Source organism: Struthio camelus, chromosome 1, assembly GCF_040807025.1.
Source record: "Struthio camelus isolate bStrCam1 chromosome 1, bStrCam1.hap1, whole genome shotgun sequence".
Lineage (NCBI taxonomy): Eukaryota > Metazoa > Chordata > Aves > Struthioniformes > Struthionidae > Struthio > Struthio camelus.
In genome coordinates this window covers 129,023,409-129,041,994 of record NC_090942.1, presented here as the reverse complement: position 1 = coordinate 129,041,994, position 18,586 = coordinate 129,023,409, and the positions used below count along the sequence as shown (strand labels likewise).

The 18,586-nt window shown below is 36.0% G+C and overlaps 1 protein-coding gene across 1 annotated transcript in view; it reads right to left on the bottom strand.

The window, feature by feature from the left end:
* Positions 1 to 2,847: 2,847 nt before the first annotated feature.
* RPGR (retinitis pigmentosa GTPase regulator) overlaps positions 2,848 to 18,586 on the bottom strand; it is a 70,560-nt gene continuing 54,821 nt past the window's right edge. Inside the window, exons 16-19 of the mRNA XM_068908320.1 lie at positions 10,843 to 11,145; positions 10,595 to 10,634; positions 9,213 to 9,301; positions 2,848 to 5,903 (exon numbers count right to left, since the gene is read on the bottom strand). Of these exons, the coding sequence (XP_068764421.1) occupies positions 5,679 to 5,903; positions 9,213 to 9,301; positions 10,595 to 10,634; positions 10,843 to 11,145 (657 nt within the window). The 3' untranslated portion in view covers positions 2,848 to 5,678. The remainder of the gene's footprint in view (positions 5,904 to 9,212; positions 9,302 to 10,594; positions 10,635 to 10,842; positions 11,146 to 18,586) is intronic.

The following is an 18,586-nucleotide window of genomic DNA, read 5'->3' as shown; positions in this document are numbered from 1 at the left end:
ATTTTGCAGTGTTCTTGTTGAGTCATTGCTATCTGGTCTTGAAAAACAGACTGGTAATTATATTGTATGAAAATGTAATTTCAACACAGTCTTAGAAGGAAATCAGGTTGAAGTTTGAGTGAGACTTCATCTGTACGAGAAATTGAGCAAAGTAGGCCTACTATCAAAGCATTAATTTTTCCAGTTCTCACCATGGATAGCAGTTTCATCACACTTAACACGGACACTATTTATTATCTTCTAGGAATTTAGATATAACTGCATGTGAAAATGTTGCAAACTCTTGTGAATGGTGAATGGTATAAATAATATAGCTCTTAAAAGCACTCTGAGGGAATTTACAGGTAACCTGTATTTTAAAGAGAGGAAAAAAAGTTCAAGGATGCAGTAAATGGTTATCACTTTCATATCCAACATTTGTTTTTTTTTTTCAAATTGGCTTAATATCGCAGTTTAATATCTAAGTCTCATGGGAAATTCTAGATTTCTTTGGAACATTTTTTTTGTCAATATTGTTAAGCATCCATGCTGCAAGGTGCATGTCATAAATCTGAGTGAAGGGTTATTCCCTTCTATAGTGAGTATTAGATCTAGAGAGCAGCGATTAGTAGGATCAGTAGCGGCAGCTAACTATGTTGCTCTAAGAACCTACAACTTTCTGCGTCAGCAGGGATCCAACAGATTTGCACTAAGGGAGTCCTCCTTGAATTTCTTTGCAACAGTAAGCGGGTGTTCATACACTGAACCAGAAAAGCATCATCTGGTGATCCCTGGCTGATGCTGCCTCTGAAACGGAAGACTGCATTCCTTTTCTTTCTTGTGGCAAACAGGCTTATGATGGGAAAGGTTTGTTTCTGAACAGTAATGCTATTAAACAGCAGTTTTTTAAATGTTGGTTTTTTAATGATAATTTTTGTTTAATTGATTTGCTGCAATGTTAATAAGACATGGCTAGTATATTACTATAAAGAAAATCTGCTGGCCCCAAAAATTGTTTAACATTTGGCCCCAAATGTTAACTGCAGTTAACATTGTTTAACTGCAGTGAATGGAAGTGATGTTTATTATAAATATGTAGAAATATGTATATATAAGTAGATAAACATATTTATACAAATTATTCAGATGTTTTTGTTTGTTTCTTCTCCCTTCTGACTCAGAGGACCACCACAAGTAAGTAGATGTTGTGCGTAGCATAAGAATTTCTAGTATAGTCTCATATGAGTTAAATTTGTATTTTATCATAGCTGTAACAGTAGCAAAGATCTTCTTGAATCCTGATTTTAAACCTCAGCCATGATTTATCAACAGAGATCTTGCACAGAATTAGTACCTGACTACACACACACACACACACAGACACACACACACACACGTATCTATAACACTCCAAAACCCATCTGCAATATTGTGTGAGGGAATTTGTTTGAGGGACAGAACCAGTTGTTCTAACTTGCAACTGAAAGATGTTAAGCAGAATTTGGTCTGCTCATCCTCCCTTATAGCCCATAAGAGATGAGATATACAAATACTTATAAAAAATGAATAGGACAAAACTGTTGATCTTGGCAAACAATTAGGTTGATCACTAGGAGTACTAGAATATGATAGTACGCCTATCTATGGGCGTTTACCTATGGAGTAATAGGTAAAATATATTTCTTCATAAGCAATGGAAATCAAAATTATTTTTCTCTAATTCATAACAAAATTTGAATTATGGTATGTTTTTTATTATCCTCTTTCTACAACAAAGGTTTTGGAGGGGCCTAATTCAGGCAGTGTTATTAAAAAATAAAATATTGAGAAGGTTAAGTCTTGAAATACTTGTAGATTTTGAGGTTATACAGAGGTTTGTCAATGGAAATTGAGTACAGAATGGGCTTCCTGCGTAAAAAGCAGTTTTTGATACATTAAGTAAACGTCAAAAATGCCAGATGTCAAAAGCCAGTTGTCAAAAGCTGGACAGGTGAATGTCTTATTCATAAGCACTTTCTAAGTGAACTCATACTTAATTTATCAACAGTCATATAAGATTAGCTTGTGTACACATGATTATCAGGACTTAAATTGGTTTAAGATTATGACAGTAGTTCTATTGACTTCAGCTACCCTAATGTTAATAGCATTACTTAATCTTTCTTAGAGACAAAGATTAGGCAGAGTTTGCATATTGTATAAATGTTTCCTGGAAAAGAAAGGAAAAAGTTATAAAAACTTTGTTTGGCATATTATTATGACCTTAAAGTACTGCCTAAACAGGGTCTTCTCTCCTTTTCTATTTTAGTTATCAGAGGCTGATCTTACACTACTGATATAACTGGAAGTTTACCGTGATATTGCCAACATTCCTTTGGGGAATATCTTCTCTCTGTTAAACCTGAATAAGGATAGTAGATGTATAAATGAATCTTGTGCTTCCTGAAACCAGCAAACATGCATATACGTATATGGAAGGGGAATGTCAAAAGTTCAGGTGTACATGTTTGATCATTCATAGGCATGCATGTGCACGCACACACACACACACATATCGATGTATATGTACACATATATATATAAACACACATGCAAGAGTAACAGTTCTTTTTAGATCAAACATGTATACCTAAACTTATATCTTAGAGTCTGACCACTCTGAACATCTGTGTATACATTCAGAAATATATGAGTGATTGTATGCTTATATGTTTGTGTGTGTGTGTGTGTGTACACCCTATATAAAAACTTTATCAGGGTACCTTACAGAAAACAGTGATAATAATTCAGAAAATGTACAAGTTTTCAGAGAATTTTGAATCAGAAAATTTGATAAAGAGTGAATATCTTCAACTGCTTTCCAGGGGCGGCGGAGGAAGAGTGCTGGCTCCAGAGGCTGGACGACGCAGCTGCAGCTGCGAAGAACACCCACTCCCCCTGGTGGCAACTCTGAAAGGGAACTTCGGGAAAACTAGGACTTCTAAGGCACATTCTCAGCTGTATGACCGGGGGTTGCAAAATCTAGGAAAAAAGATTTAAACTGATATAGTTAGCTTCGGGAAAGTAAGAACAATTATGGAAGTATATACTAAAAATGTTTCTGCCAGGGAACTTTTTGCTATCATTCAATTGATGAAAGCCTTTAAAAAAGAAAAAACATTTTTATCATATGAATCGTGAACTTGTTAATTAACAAGTTTTTTAACTTGGTACACATGAACGTGCAACTTGCTTTCTTGAACTTGCAACTGTACTCTTTTCTTCTTACTGAGGAAGACATGTAAGAAGACATTTAATGGATTTATTTGCTCCTGCTTCTCCTTAAGGGAAGTACGTGGATGAGATAAACAAAGAAGTCCGTGAAACTGCATTGATGTGCATCAGTTTAGAATTGGGTATGTTGTCTTTGTACCATTAGCTTTAAAGGCAGCTCCCACTCTAAAGCAACATTTTTCACTAAATAATTAACTCGCATTCAGAATAAAGAAATTTCCCCTATGGCAACAACTTCTGTGATTGACTCCCTCCCCTTTTAAGAATGTGAAACTTATTTACATTAATGAGGATACCATTTAGTTTATTTATCCATTTCCACTTCTTTCCTATTCACAACAGTATCCAGGCAGAACAGAAGCTACATGTGCATTCAAGAAAACAGGAAAACACCTAAATATAATGCACATTGGCAGAATAAAAATAGCTCATGTAAAGTTCAACTGCAGAACTCAAGAGAAGCCCAAAGAAAAATAACAGATCAAAACAAAAGGATCTTAATTCTGGCAAAGGATGACCCAAGCATCCAAGTTTTTAATATACATTAAGAAAAAAATAAATTTTTTTAATTACTGCAGCACAGAGGCAGCCCCATGAAAGAATCTGGGTACCTGCCATACTTACAGGGACAGCATTCAACTGGATCAACTTCTAGGTCAAATGTAACTGTAGACACTTGTGATTATGTTATATAAAACTTAAGCAAGCCTGAAACTAGGAAAAAAATTGATAAATCAAAGGCAAAACACGGCCAAAGGCAGATTAAAATGTGTTCACATGTCAATGAAATTAAATAACATCTTCCTAGGTTTTCTGTAAAAATCATCTGTCCCTTGTAAAGTATTTTGAGAAGTACTCAGTTTAGCATAAAGTCCTGATTTTATATTTAATGCTAGAGCTTGTGTATTCAGGAAACCTAAGTGTATTTGAGTAAGGGGCAAACAGACCTTGGATCAGATTTATCATGACAGGGACACAAGCAGATCTCTTTATAGTTCTTATTTTCCTAGACTGAATTTTCAGAAATCCAGTCTTATTCAGGGGGGACACTGGTAATTAGAATAGTGCATTTGTCACTTCTGCTTCTTGGACTAATTCTAAAAACAAACATTCTGCTCATCCTTACTGGTAATGGGATTCATACTCTGGTTGCTCAGTCTCCATCTGAAGAAAAGCCACTTGCCTGAGAAAACTATGGATATTTAGCCCATAATGATCTGCTTGTAATATCAATGTATTCCATAGTAACTAATACCAGTTTCACAAAGGATTGTAACTTTAGGTAGAAAACAGGCGACAGGTGTAAGTGAGTTGTTGCAATAATGCTGTTTCCCACAAGCATTTTTCCTAAGCTAAAAAGAGAAACACAGGAAAACCATAATGAAGCAATTTAATTCTTCATGCTAAAGAATGCTTTTCTTGTTTAAATAGGCATCAACACCACTTTTAAAAATAAATTTCTTTGTAGCTTTGTATACACCATCAGATTCTTCTCCAGTAATAAAAGCTTCACTAGTGACTGATTAAGGTATGGCTATTCAAAGAGTGAGGGATTAGAATACAACTGAAACAACAATAAGAATGTCCAGTTTCTACTGGGCCTGAGTCTGTGAGAAGAGTCCCACCAACTTGCACTGATTTCAGCAGGAGTGAAGGCATTCAACAACTCTCAGAAATGAAAGGTTTCTGCAAGACCCAATTTGGTAAGACAGTTAAGTAAATATTTACATCACTGTTAGGTCTGTTTCCAGTAGCACTACTGTCATGTATGAAATTAGAAACATAACTTAAGAAGCTTCCTGAATCAGGGCCTACGTGTTAAATACTATAGTATCTAGAGGTATTTTTTGTTCTTTGTTTTTTATTTTTTAGTTTTAGTTTTATTGGTTTTTTTAATTTAAATACTTTAGTATTTAGAGTTTTATTGCTATTTTTCTAAGCCACAACAAAAAGAGGCCAAAACAAATACTTAGAAATGCAGTATTTCTAAGTACTGCATACCCTCTTTACATTGTGAATTCAAAACAATATTCTTACCTAGTTTGTTAAACCAAAGAATATGTTACAGCAGATATTTATACTTTTGCACTAGTATCATAATGAAAGTGGTACGCTGTAGATTAAAACATATAATAAAATTACTTAGCAAAAAACAAGAAATGTCTGTATCGAACTTTTCACATAAAAAAATATATTTTGTTTTACAATGCCGAACAGTTAAGGCCACAGCACTCCAGCAAGATTTGGATAAGCATATCAATTGTAATTATTAAAATTACCAATAAATACCAAGAAAACGGTCTTCATGTTTAAAATCACTGCAATCAAATCAGTTAAAAAAGCAACCATCTACAGCTCTAGTAAGTCATAATTGTTTTCAAGTATAAATATAAAACAATTTAAGATTGTCACATATTATAACAGTGTTAGAGTACTATACAAGTAGAAGATTTCATTTTTCTATCCTGGTTAGTCATAGTTTCCTTGGGATTCTCCAAAGTATGATTCTGGTTTTCATCTTTACTGTCTTCACCAGATAAATCTTCCTTTTCTTTTTCTTGTTCACTCTGGAATGGCGTTCCAGATCCATCTTCCCTTCTGTTACATACATTCTTCTGGCCTGTCAGTGGCTTTCGTTTAAACAGGGAAAACTGAAGTAAGAAAAGATAAACAACAAGCACCAAACAGTTAGTTATGGTATTCAGTGTTTAAAAAAAAAAGGCAAAGTCTTTAATATATAACAAGGTCAACTTAGGTCACAAATTTATCTTTGGTAAAATATATCATTTCTCCAAAATAATATGAATATTTAAAAAATGTTAATGAAGAACATTCTTCTGCAATATTTGTAACTGATATGTTGCAAAATAGCACAAATGAATAAGAGAAGTTAAAGTGATTGTATTTTGTCTAATTACATACTGTACTTTTTCTACTAAATAATGTAAGTAAGTAAGTACGTGATGCAAAATTATCTGCATTTCTTTCAAACAAGAATCTAAGGCAAGATCCAAAAATACAGGCGGAGATTTGCAAAGCCCCATAGCAGTAAATGCTTTGTATGCCTCATTTTAAACATGTGTGTAGTTCCATTAATTACATTATATTTTTATGTCAGTGAGACTACACACATGCTCAGAGTTAAAGCGATGCTTTAAGTTCTTTGTTTGATACGAAAACAGCAGCCTGTCTGTAGCCTTTGGGTCCCAAACTTGTAGAAAATTCCATATGAGGTACTCCTCACTATACCATTCAACTCAATGCATGTTGGGAGTAAACACAGTGTCAATTAGCTCAGCTGCCTACTTTTAGAGGGAAATATGGTGGAAAACTTATTTAGATAATGTCCCATAGGAATCAACTCCTAACTTTTCACCTCAATAAAACTTGATGTGATTAACAACCTCCCCCTTGTGGGCGTGGGCTATACAAGATCAGAAGATAATTGGCTTTAGCTTGCTTCTACAGACAGAACTACTATGATTTATTTTAAAAGAGCAAATCTTTACATAGTCTTGCTGACCTCTCCCAATAGATAGTAGCCATTCACTGCTCAAAAATACTCTCATTAAGCTAATAAAAGCAATGTATGAAAATCTGGAGATTGACTCTTACACTTTTTAGGAGAAGCCAAACTAATCCAATCATTAGTTACATAAACTAAATAGTCCTTTTTTAAAATAAATTGAAACTCCTTAAATAATCTCTTTTTATATCAAAGGATTTCTGTATATTAAAGAGTCAAACATGTCATGGTTATTCTTTAAGAGCACTAGAAAAAACTCTGGGAACAGCAGTTAAGTTATTTAAAATACCAGAAGTGATGTTGTTTACTTTAAAATTGATTATAGCAGTATCTTATTTATCTTTATTCAGTTGTTATTTCTTTCATTGCAAAATTTTCCACTGCATATATGTGTCTTAGAGAATTGCCTAGTACAAGATTCATCAGAGCGCACTGTACTAGCAGAAGTCTTTTTTTAGGCAGGGAAACATACTGCATCTGTAAGTATTTTTACAGTCTACTGAGAGATTACAGTAATAAAATTGCCTCTTAACCTTTTAGAGTTTCACAAAAACAGTTAAGTTGCTTTTACTGTAAGAAAACAATACCTAAAACAGATACTAATGCTCTGTTAACCATGATTCTAGTTTTGCCTACTGTTACATAATTATGTTACCTCTTACGAAATAGATTTCAGCGTTATTTTCAACCTTACGTTATTTCTCCCTCACACGATCTGATGTTTAATCCGAAGATATCACAACTATATAGATGGCAAGTAAATGTGTGGGAGATTAGGGTGATTACTATTGCAGGCTGCTCTCTTGCTCCCTTCAGTATGTATTGTGCGTCACTTCTCAGGTACACTGCTGTATTTTTGTTTATTAATGTTTCTATTTTCAGAGGAAATGTTAGATTTTTAGATTAAAATTTAGATTTTTTTCAGTAGAAGGGTACACTGAAGTTGGTGGGAGTTCTGCCATCCTTAGAGGCATTTTGTCCTAGTTAAATTTGTAACAATATTTTCATGTGTGTGTTTGTGTGGGGGTGTGTGTGTGTTTGCGCGTGCGCGCACGTGTGCGTGTGTGCATGCGTGCGTGCATGTGTGTGTTGGCTATTTATTCTCATACCTCTTTGCAGATGGGCAGTATCATTCTCTCTTCTCCTAAATCAAGGCAGTGATCAGAACAATCACGTGGCCCTGGCGTACTCCCTGAGTCCAGCCAGGTCACAAATGGATGCTGGTGGTACGACAGGCACACACACAGATACGTGCTGGACATGCGTACAGCTCAGCTCATGTTTTGTGGGTACGTGTAATTTGGGTTGCATGAGAAGGATGTCTGTGGGTCACATGTAAGGCTCGTGTTAACTCCTGCCACCTGAAGCCATGTCACACAGCCCTCATAGACCTCATTGCCTGCACTGGCGGTAGAATTGTACACTCATGGAGTTTTTTTCCTGTGCCACTGAAAAATTCACATCTTTGTTCCTTCCCCCATAAGATTTTGCCATTGACCTCTATCTTTAGGTTGATCACTTTTAATGCAGTTAGTGTGCGTGTAGTTCCTGCTCCTTCAGTTTAGCTTCTGATCCACTCTCTGTTACCTTAAAGGCACTATGAAGAACAGTCAAAAAGAAAATCTGACGGAGGGAGCAGCTTGTAGCACAGTTTCACTTTCAGATATATTAAGAGCATCACAATACAATGCACTTCCACCGGAAAAAATTCAAACAAAAATATGAGAAATCTGGCCTTTTTCCATAATGGCACCTATTTTTAATTGGATGTTGGTATACTCTGAAATTATATTAAACTGAAGAGATTATCTATTACAGTGGATTATTCCTGGATCAGATCCGAACAACCTTACATCATGATTTACGCCACAGTCGGTCACGCTGTTATGACATTTAGATGCCTCCGTAGGCAATATCCCAACATTTTGCCATACAGTTCTATTAATGTCATAATGGCTTATGGTGTCTTCCATATGGATTTTTCCTCTTCTTCCTTTAGGTGCACCTATCCTTCATCTACATTTTGGAGTCAAAGAATCAGGAAGTATGTGGCACATCTAATGTTATATGGCCCTCTGTAATTTCAAGGGAGAAGAGTGGAATTCTGAAATACTCACCCACCTACATGCCTGACAGTCTCTGTCAGAAAAATGTTGCTATACATTTTGAATATACAAGTTTCTAATACCAGGATGACAGACTGCTTCATTTTGACCCCTGGATAGTGCACAATAATGAACACCCTTCCTCAGTAACCTACACATACAGGGATATCACAAAATAAAATCTACTTCTAAACAGAAGGAACAGGCTGCGCAGTAGTTTAAATGTTTATACAGATCAGGGAAATATTGATATTTTCGTCAGTTTCAGTAAGTGACTGCTGCCTTAGTCACTGGTAAAATTAGAAGGAAAAACCAGGCCACATACATACCTTTTTTCTCCCAACTATTCTTCCAGCTATTCTGTCATCAGTGTTCTCTGAAGAACTGTTCACAGTGTGAGTGTCAGTGCTTTCTTCCTCTATAATAAAATAAACCTTTATATTAACTTCCTTCTGATTCTTGCAAAGAGGAACAGAAAAAATTGTTCTTCAAATTATTTTTGAAGTAAAAGTCAGTACATAAAGTGTGGATTTTAGAGAAAGCAATCAGAATATTCAGTTCAACTTGATGCCCAGCCAAATCCTGACAAGAGGGTTTTTTTCATCTCTACTTATAATGCCCTTATATCATTCTCCAGATGCTCAGTTTTCAAGAAAAGAACAAACACTCATGGCAATGGTAAGATATAAAATGTTTTGACTAGGGCACTCATAGTTTCTTCTTGTTGACAGAAGACAGAATGTCTTGCATGCTAATTTTGAAAGTATATCCTAATTTGGAAAAGCTGACTTTTAGGGTGTTACAGTTCAGCATGAATCTTTATTCCATAGAAACAATTCTGGGAAAGGAAAAGTTTTCCATCTGGGTTGATGTTCATGTGTTTAAATTTTCCTATACTCCCTGCAGGAATGATATAAACTTAGGACTTACTTACTATTAAAACTTCTAAACCACTGGATGATGGAAAAATATTTAAGGATTCATTCTGGACAAGCTATTTCCATTATAATGTTGGAGATAAATGGTATAATAGCTTCTTCATTACTAAAGGGAGTGGTCTTTTATTTTATACCATATTTGTTTTTTTTCTTTCAGAAGACTAATTATAGCTCACTTTAGAATTTCTAAAGAAGTATTTTTGACCTATCTTGCATAGAGGGCACTGATGCACCCCTTAGCTTTTCTACAGGAATATATAATTCACTCAAATTGTCATCAAAACTACAAGCAACATCTAGGATCACATCTTCAACATCTCTGAACAAGGTTCAGAAATTACCGTGTTTCATCTAAAATAATCTATTTGCGAAAGTAATGAGGCAATGATGTCAGCTGAAAGGGATGGAAAAGGCTCATCTGTCAAAGAAGCATGGCACCTAAAGAAGCTGCTTGACAGATAGCCCAGTTGCTATTAGTTTGTAACCTCACAACTAGAACTGCTCTTATTAAGCAAATCATTGTCCTCCTAAGAGAAAGTCTGTCTCATGCACTTTTCCTAGTACATAACTGGAAAAAAAATTTTTTTTTCAAATCATTAAAAATGAGTAATATTTTTTGACTCTCCAATTTCCTCTCTCAAGCACTGCTTTATCAACTAATGGCTATTCAGCATTTATATAACAGATACTTTAGAAATGTTTTACCATTTGAAATGTTTTCGTTGGTTTTATAATGCCTGTAAATGTCCAGTTCTAAGGAAATGTGCTCTTACCTTGCTGAATGATAGTTGCTTTCTGAGTAGTATCTTCTCTCTGTAAAGAAACAAAATAATGACATCTCTACTTTCAAACTTGTTAAAAACATATTTAACTATTAATACCCAGATATGCATTCCTCCCTCTTCCAAAACCACGCCAAACAACTTTGCATTTCCAAGAGAGCTACACATATATTAACGTAAGCTGTAGAGCTACATTCTTCACAGTGCAGCAACAATTTAAAAGGAGTACATGTGTTTACCTCTGCAGTTTCCAACACAGTATTACTGCTTTTCTCTCCCTCAGGTATTTCACTATGATGTTTCTCTTTTTCATATTTTTCCCCCATTTCCTCCTCTTTGTCTATTATTTCTGCTTCTGCTTCTTCTTTTTTTTCTTCTTCTCCTTCCTCTTCAACCTCTTCTTCTTCTTCTCCTTCTTCTTCTTCTAGTTCTTCTTCTTGTTCCTCTTCTCCTTCTTCTTCTTCTTCTTCATCATCATCATCATCATCATCATCATCATCATCATCATCATCTGTCTCTCCATCTCCACACAGGATTTGTTCCTTTGACAAGATGGACAAAAATAATTTTGAAACTCATATGTTGCGCAATGATATCTCGCTCCTCACCCTGCAACAGTTCACCATGCCTGTTCCCGTCATAATTTCACTATGAACAAAAAAATTCAAAAGAAAATGTTCCAAGGAGTAGAGAGAATAAGGATAAAGGCAGGAGTCCTTATGCAAGGTCTGCTTGTTTTCACACTACTGATTTAAAACAAATAGAACTCCAGTGAACATTAGGAATGAAGCTTACTTTTACGTTCTGATAATATGTGCCTCCTTGATGGATAAAAAATGAAAATAAACATTTTTTGTAAACAAAATACTTGTATTTAACTATTTCATATATGCACAAATAACAAATCTAGTAATAACTGACACTGAAAAAATGATTATTAAAATCTATTTCTCAAAAAAATTAACAAAACAATACCAGACACAATGCTCTGATTCAACATGGACACTATAATTTGAAGTATAGTTGATTTCAGCCTAGGATAAAACTTCCATATAGTAAAACAAAATAACCAGGAGTTTTCTGAAATAAAAAAATATGCAAATGCTATTTTTGAAAAAAGATGTAGCAAAAGAAACCAATTATACACTTATGGTTCTACTTAAACAGACTGCCGTTGCTACGCTATTTACGCTTTTTCTAAAAGCATGAAATACAACATTATATATAGAAACATTCTGCTGCCCATTGCAAAAATACAAGGGCCCAAACCAAACTTCCGAGATGGACTTCTGATGTCAAATCAGGTGAAATCTGCTCTGTTTATCGTTGCATCAGCGTGCCCAGGTGTACTACCACATTTTTCTATTCTGATGCTTTTATTCTATGATTTATAAAAATACAGACATTCAAGCAATATTTTATATTAGAGAAATCTGAACAACAAAGCAATTCTATTCAACTATAGCCTAAGTCATAATAGAAACTGGTGGGAGCGACTGGCACGCTCTTTTGAAAGTGTGGTGGAGGAATGGTTCTTATTTGGGAAACCGTCACTCAGGTCCAAGTGCTGTCTCTCTCCTATCTTTAGTCAATTCTTTCCTTACTCTCTCTTGCTTTTTCGAATTTTTGCTCAATTTTTGGCTCCATTATGACTCTTTTCCTGTGTATTCTCAGCCCATCAGATGGTAACTTGCTGCTCAAGCGGAAACCGCTAGCTGGTATTTCTAGAGGCTGGAACACAAGGCCTTTTAGTCAAGAATCCTAAAGGTATGTAAATGCTTAATAGATGAGCTTTTTCCTGGCCTGCAATTTTCTGGGTGAGTTAACAGTGTAGCAAAGTATATTTGGGACTTAGCCAGAACTCAGACATAGGCAGGTTTCAAGAAACTTACTACCACTTTAGGCACAACAGCACATCTATAATTACGAATTATAATGATGTCACAGTCATTCAGCTTTCACCACTTTCATTGTTCTCTTTTGCCCCCTTGCCCACAGGCTTTTCTGGTGCCCTTCCCAGCTTCAAAGACCAGATTTTTAAGCTTAGGCTAGAAGGCTGCACTGTGCATACCAACATGTATGTGCAGCACAGTTAATGCGAGTTCGCCACAGTGCTCTGAGGACACTAATAAAGTGTTAAATTTTGATCTATTTTGATATGCTAAGTTTAAATGCTTTGCAACTGCATGGTTTACATTTTCAAGCTGGAAAAAGAAAAGGAAGATGAAAAGGAATGCTTTCACCACAATAATTCCACCTGTGGCGGAACAGCAGGGTTAATGACTGTGGACAGATCTTTTCACTTTGAAGTGAAAGTGTCTGTAACTTAATCTGAACCCCCATGATCCATACACCGATCTTCCTGCTTCCACATCTAAGGGTAGAAAGCACACAAGCTGCGCACTTCTGTATCAGCTTCCCCTTCAACACCCAATATCTGGAGAGAACATGCTACACGCTGAGACTTCTTGTGAAAATGAGCTGCTGCAAAGATGAATCCAGCATGGAATTTAAGCTACACAGACACACATCAACCGCACACTGACACTACACAGGGTACCTGGAATAACAAAAGTACCCTGGTAGTATGCTTTATCTCCAGCTAGGCTCTAGAAATTTTAAGAACGAAACAAAAGCATGCACCGCCACATGCCATAGGTAGACAGTTACTTCTGTAGCATAGCTCAATGGGGACCCAAACAACTAGCATTTTGCAATAGATGATAAACACTGCAGCTCACACTACTGGGCAAAAAAACCCCCTTTTCCCAGCAGATATCTTCTGCTGTTTATTCAGCTGAGCCTTCTTCCAACCAGCTTTCCAGTCTGGCTCTGCCATTGTGAATTTCCCTGCAACCAGTAAAAAAAGGCAATCTGCTTTCAATGCTAACAAAAGCAAATAAAGTGCAAAATATTTAGACAAGATTGTTTCTTCTCACACAGCAAGTAGACTGAATGGCACTGCCCACATACACAATACTGTTTAGTCTACACCAGAGCATTTAATACTACCATCTGGTCCTGTGACCTTGTATACTATTGCCAGTTTTCCTGGCAGACTGCAAGTGGAGATCCCACTGTGATTTCCACAGGGCTCTGTGTAGTAGAAAGTCATTCTGAGGACACTGCCAACCACTGTAAGAATCCTGTCTGCTATCATTTGGAATAAACATGAGGAAAGTGACAGCAGTTTTCAAAAAGGGTGTGAACATTTTCTGAAAAACTTTTGGTCTTAGTGAGAAAATTGATTATGAAGCTAAACATGACAAGCTGTACATGCTTGATTTTTATCTAATATATTCAGGCATCTATAATGGAAAGCAAAACTAAAAAACTAAATAATTCTTTCATCTAGGGACTGAGAAAAGGTTGTTTCTTTCATGTCAGGGTAGCTGAGGAACAATGAAAAATAAAAACTGAAAACATTTTCATCTGGACTCCTCAGGAAGTAGTATTATTTACCATTGGTATGGCTCACTTTTAGGCTTAAATGGTACCACTCCGAGTACACTGCAATATCTAATACAGAAGTGTTTAGAGATAACACATGCACAGAATTTTATATCTTTGCAAAAAATGCAAAAACAACTCCACTAGATATGAGATAAGACTCCATTCAGTCTTCCAAGAGAGTATCAGATTGACATGGAATTTCTTAGAATGAACATCTGTGAGAAAGACAGAATTTTCTATTTTTGGTTCCTTCAGTTTAGACAGTCTTCGCAGATGTTGTGTACAGTTATGACCTAGGGAAGAGATTCGACCTAGCCATTTCACACCGGAAGAAATTTAAGGTTTTGTGGGGCAACACAGTGTGCAACATGCATCTACAAAATGTAGCATAAGGTAAAGATAGCTAAATGTAAAAGAACAATTTAGTCCAACTTTGAACTACCAAAAATAGTTTATCTCACTTAATAAGCACATGCAAATGTCTGTAGCTCTGCTGATATGGAAACATCGGTCAAGCAATTACGAATATTGATGTTCCATATAGCATGGGCAATAGAAGTAGTTAGGATTTGAGTTCTCAGTAAGGAACTTCTCCCAACCATATAGTGAAAAGGTCAAAACGTTCACATGAAAATTAGTCCCCAAAGTCAAAATGATGTGAAAAAAGGTCTTCCAATACCCACCTTTTCAATTACTTAGTCCAATCTTTAAAATGTCTTAAACTTCTAGCCTAATTTCTAGTTGCCTTCAATTCCCAGCTTTCTATCTACTGACAACTGCTTTCCTCCTCATCTAAATATTCAAAACATATTCTAAAAATGTAAAGCTTATTTGCTTTCAGAACCATTTCTCCTACACAAACAACAATGTCTCTGAAGATGAATGGTGCTCTTTAATTCTCATTAAGCAGCAGGTAAATCTACCAAAGGTAATCAAGAAAACCAGAACTTACACAAACTTCCTAGAAGCATAGTCTAGTGCAAATAACAAAGATAGGGAAGAACACTTTTTTTTTTTCTTTTTTCTTTTTGTAAATTTGGTGAAAATATCACCAGAATTAAATGCTCAAAATGGCTAGGAATTGTGTCATAGTATAATACCCCAAGAGACTTTTCTCCTGCTTCTTGGTAGAGCTAGTATTTTTCAGCTGGGCTTAGAATAGCATTACTCTAAGAACAAAACAATATTTTAGCAAAGTAAAGAGTTACTGTCAGCACTATAGAATTTGCCTGTCATGCGGACAGGCTTAACATTGTGCTGAGTCGAATCAGAGGGACACATATATACTACACTTGAATAAAAAAGCAGAGCACAATCTGCGTGATATCATCTATGTCTATATAGCTACAGTATTTCAGAAACTGCACACAAGTTCCTACAGTTGCCTTATAGAACTTACAGAACATATGTATATCTCCTATGCCTACAAAAATCACTGCTCTTTTACAAATGGATAATGGTTGAACTTCTATTATAATACTCTGTAGGTTCTGCTTACAGTGAACTTGCATCTCTATTTCCTAATCAGGTTTGGATTCTGTCATTAAGACAACATTTCCTATTAACCTAAACAAATGTATCTAAACTTAGGCATCTATATATGAGAGAAAGTATAAGCTGCCATTGTAGATAATGGAGATTTTGGGTTGCATTCCTTTGTTTAGTGCTACTCAAGATGCCCATGGAATCTGAGACATCCCTATATAGCATTTAAGGAGACCTGAACCCCAGCTCATGGCCATGCAGGATACTCCACAACATCATAAGTGACACTACATGTGTTCGTTTAGGCAGCCAAGTCTGCACCTAAACAAAACAATCAGTGGAGTTAAGAGAGCTACTAATTTCATTCCAAAGAAGACGTCTGCTGTCGTTAAGTTGATTAGCTTCCCACACTTACCATATTTCCATTGGCTATATACTTGCAGCTTAGGCACAGGTGTCTCCTGCTGTCACCTTATCTGTTCATCTTCTAAAATAACCTGTTTTGAATGATAACTCAGATACCACTGTTCTGTTACTCTCGCTTGGCCATTTAAAGCCATGTTTCTGACAGTTTTTACCAATGGCAGTGAATACGATGAGAACATCATATTACAGGTACCCTTTTTACTTGAAAAGATGAATCTGGCCATTAAGAATAACCTCTACTAATTAAAACAAACCTTCAGAGCAATCTCTGCATTATTCTTCCTGATCACTTTTTAGGAGATTTATTTTCATACTCCATTTCATATGCCATAATCATGGAAAGATAATGTTGGAAGGATAACTTCAATAGTTTAGCTTCTAAAATGGAGACACAGAGGGGCCGACTTGCCCAAAGTCACACACATGAAGTCAACACAGATAAGAAAAGGTTTTCATTTTTAGCCCGAGATTTCAGTTTCTTCAAGAACAGAATAGTTGTTGGTACTAGGAAACAACCTTTAAAATTTTATACATATAGTATAGAAAACCACTACAATGAAACATCAGTCCTGAGAAGATGACTTTGTAGATGTAAACAACTGTACAGATCTTGTATATCTGTGTGTGTTTAATTTTTACATGCATTCACACTGGTTTCCCTGTGAACCTAGGCCTTCATAACAAGACATTCTTAAGGATAAATTTGCTGTATCTGAGTCTTAGCGGAGCAATGACCTTATTTGCCTAAAGTTTTGGCAAGAGTATTGCCTCAGTGGGTATGACAGTGTCTTCTGCTAAAATGGCTGCAGCAGGCTTTTTTCAGGTAGATTAATAAAGAGCAAAGATGCTTCTTTACTGAATGCTTTGTAAAAATGTGGTCTCATGCTTACAGAAGAGAAGGAAAAAAATTTACACTCTGTCCCACGCCTTTAAGACTGACCTGGTGTCATGCTCTGGCTGACAGACAATCTCACTGAAGCTTGCTGACATGTCTCATTGTAGGCCTTGCCCAAATGACAACTGGGAGCCTCGTTTCTCCGTATGGCCTGAACTGCTTCACTGTGGATCCCTCCTGCATACTCGCTGGAAACTGAGCTCTTGCAGGCTAGCTGTCCATAGCTACCATGTTGGAAGGGAAGACTGATGGTGTCATTCCCAGTCTCCTCAAGAAGTCAAAATATTTTTTGTTTGCTAACACTAATTTATGTTTTTAAGGAAGAAAATCTCAAAACGACCAAGGAAACATATTTAATTGCAGCTCTTTTTAAAATCTTGTGAAAACTTGGTGATTAAAAGAAATCTGTAATTACTAGGTGTACTACTCAGAAATTGAGAGTTCTGGGAAGTTTTAGATTTACTTTTGTTTCTAGTTGCCCTAGAGACTGTTAAACATCTACAGAGAAGAGTATCAAAGAGAGCTGAGAATGAAGCAGTTAGCTATGCACTTCTTCCTTGGCCTTTTTTTGCCAAGCAGCCATGAATTAGCAATTGCTTAGCTCAGTTTTTAATCATGCAAGGAATAGATTCTTCCTATTACCTGTCCAACCCCTTTAGATGCCCCAAAGCATCTCACGGCTCTCTTACACTCTCTTACACTTACAACAACTGAACAGAATACCTACCTAGTAGGATTTTCACTATGAAGTACAGGACAAAAATGTATCAGCTCTAAGGAAGTCGGTCAATGGGCTGCAGCGCACAATGCTGTTACACGGGAGTGAACAATGCTCCCTTTGCAGACTACTACCACATGCATTTCCACAGACCATCCTTCTTTGTAGATGCTGGACTAAAGAGGAACAGCTAGAGGAATTGTCCACTAGCTATCATTTTGTTCTCCAAAATACTACTGCACGTCAATGCCCCTCTTGATTTGTCTGCACTGGGAAAATGCACTGTTAACACTTTAATAATGAAGCATTTTAAATAACAATATTAATCATGAGTTTACATATAGGTGGGAGAAAAAAAAATCCTGTTTACCCTTTATGGGTTGAATGATATGAATGGGTAGGCATGTAACATCTGGTTGATGTTGATCTTGTCATGACATCAAGTTCTCGAACATGAAGTGACCTGAAAAAGTGCTTTACAAAACTCTTAATAATGCTAAGATACATACCTTGTAATTTCTTCCTTGTGAGTTACAGTGAAACTGAAAAGCTGAATACTGTTAGCCACTTGTCCACAGGAATTTGAACTGGAGTTTCATTTTGCAACTATTAATATAGTGAAGTTACTAGTGCAGCTACTCTAACCCTTGGAGAAGTATCTTTCACTTTCATTATATTATTAAAGAAAAAGCTGTTCAGTTTGTTGACTGACAAAATTCAAAGACATAATTACTCAGATGAGACGTAAAAGCCTATTCTTTCAGTTACAAGCAGTAAGGCAGTCAACAGGCTAACCTTTTCCTTATGGATTTTCATAGAGACAAAGAGAAAAGCTCAACTGAATGCATTCAACAAAATGTTCAGTAAAAACTAGAGTCAACTGACAAACCTTGTCTAAAAGTTAACACCTATGAGTAAAATAAACAAAACTTGTTATTCATTTTATTTCACTATAAAATTAATGCAGAGAGACCTAAAGCTTGCTGATCATGTGCATACTACAGTA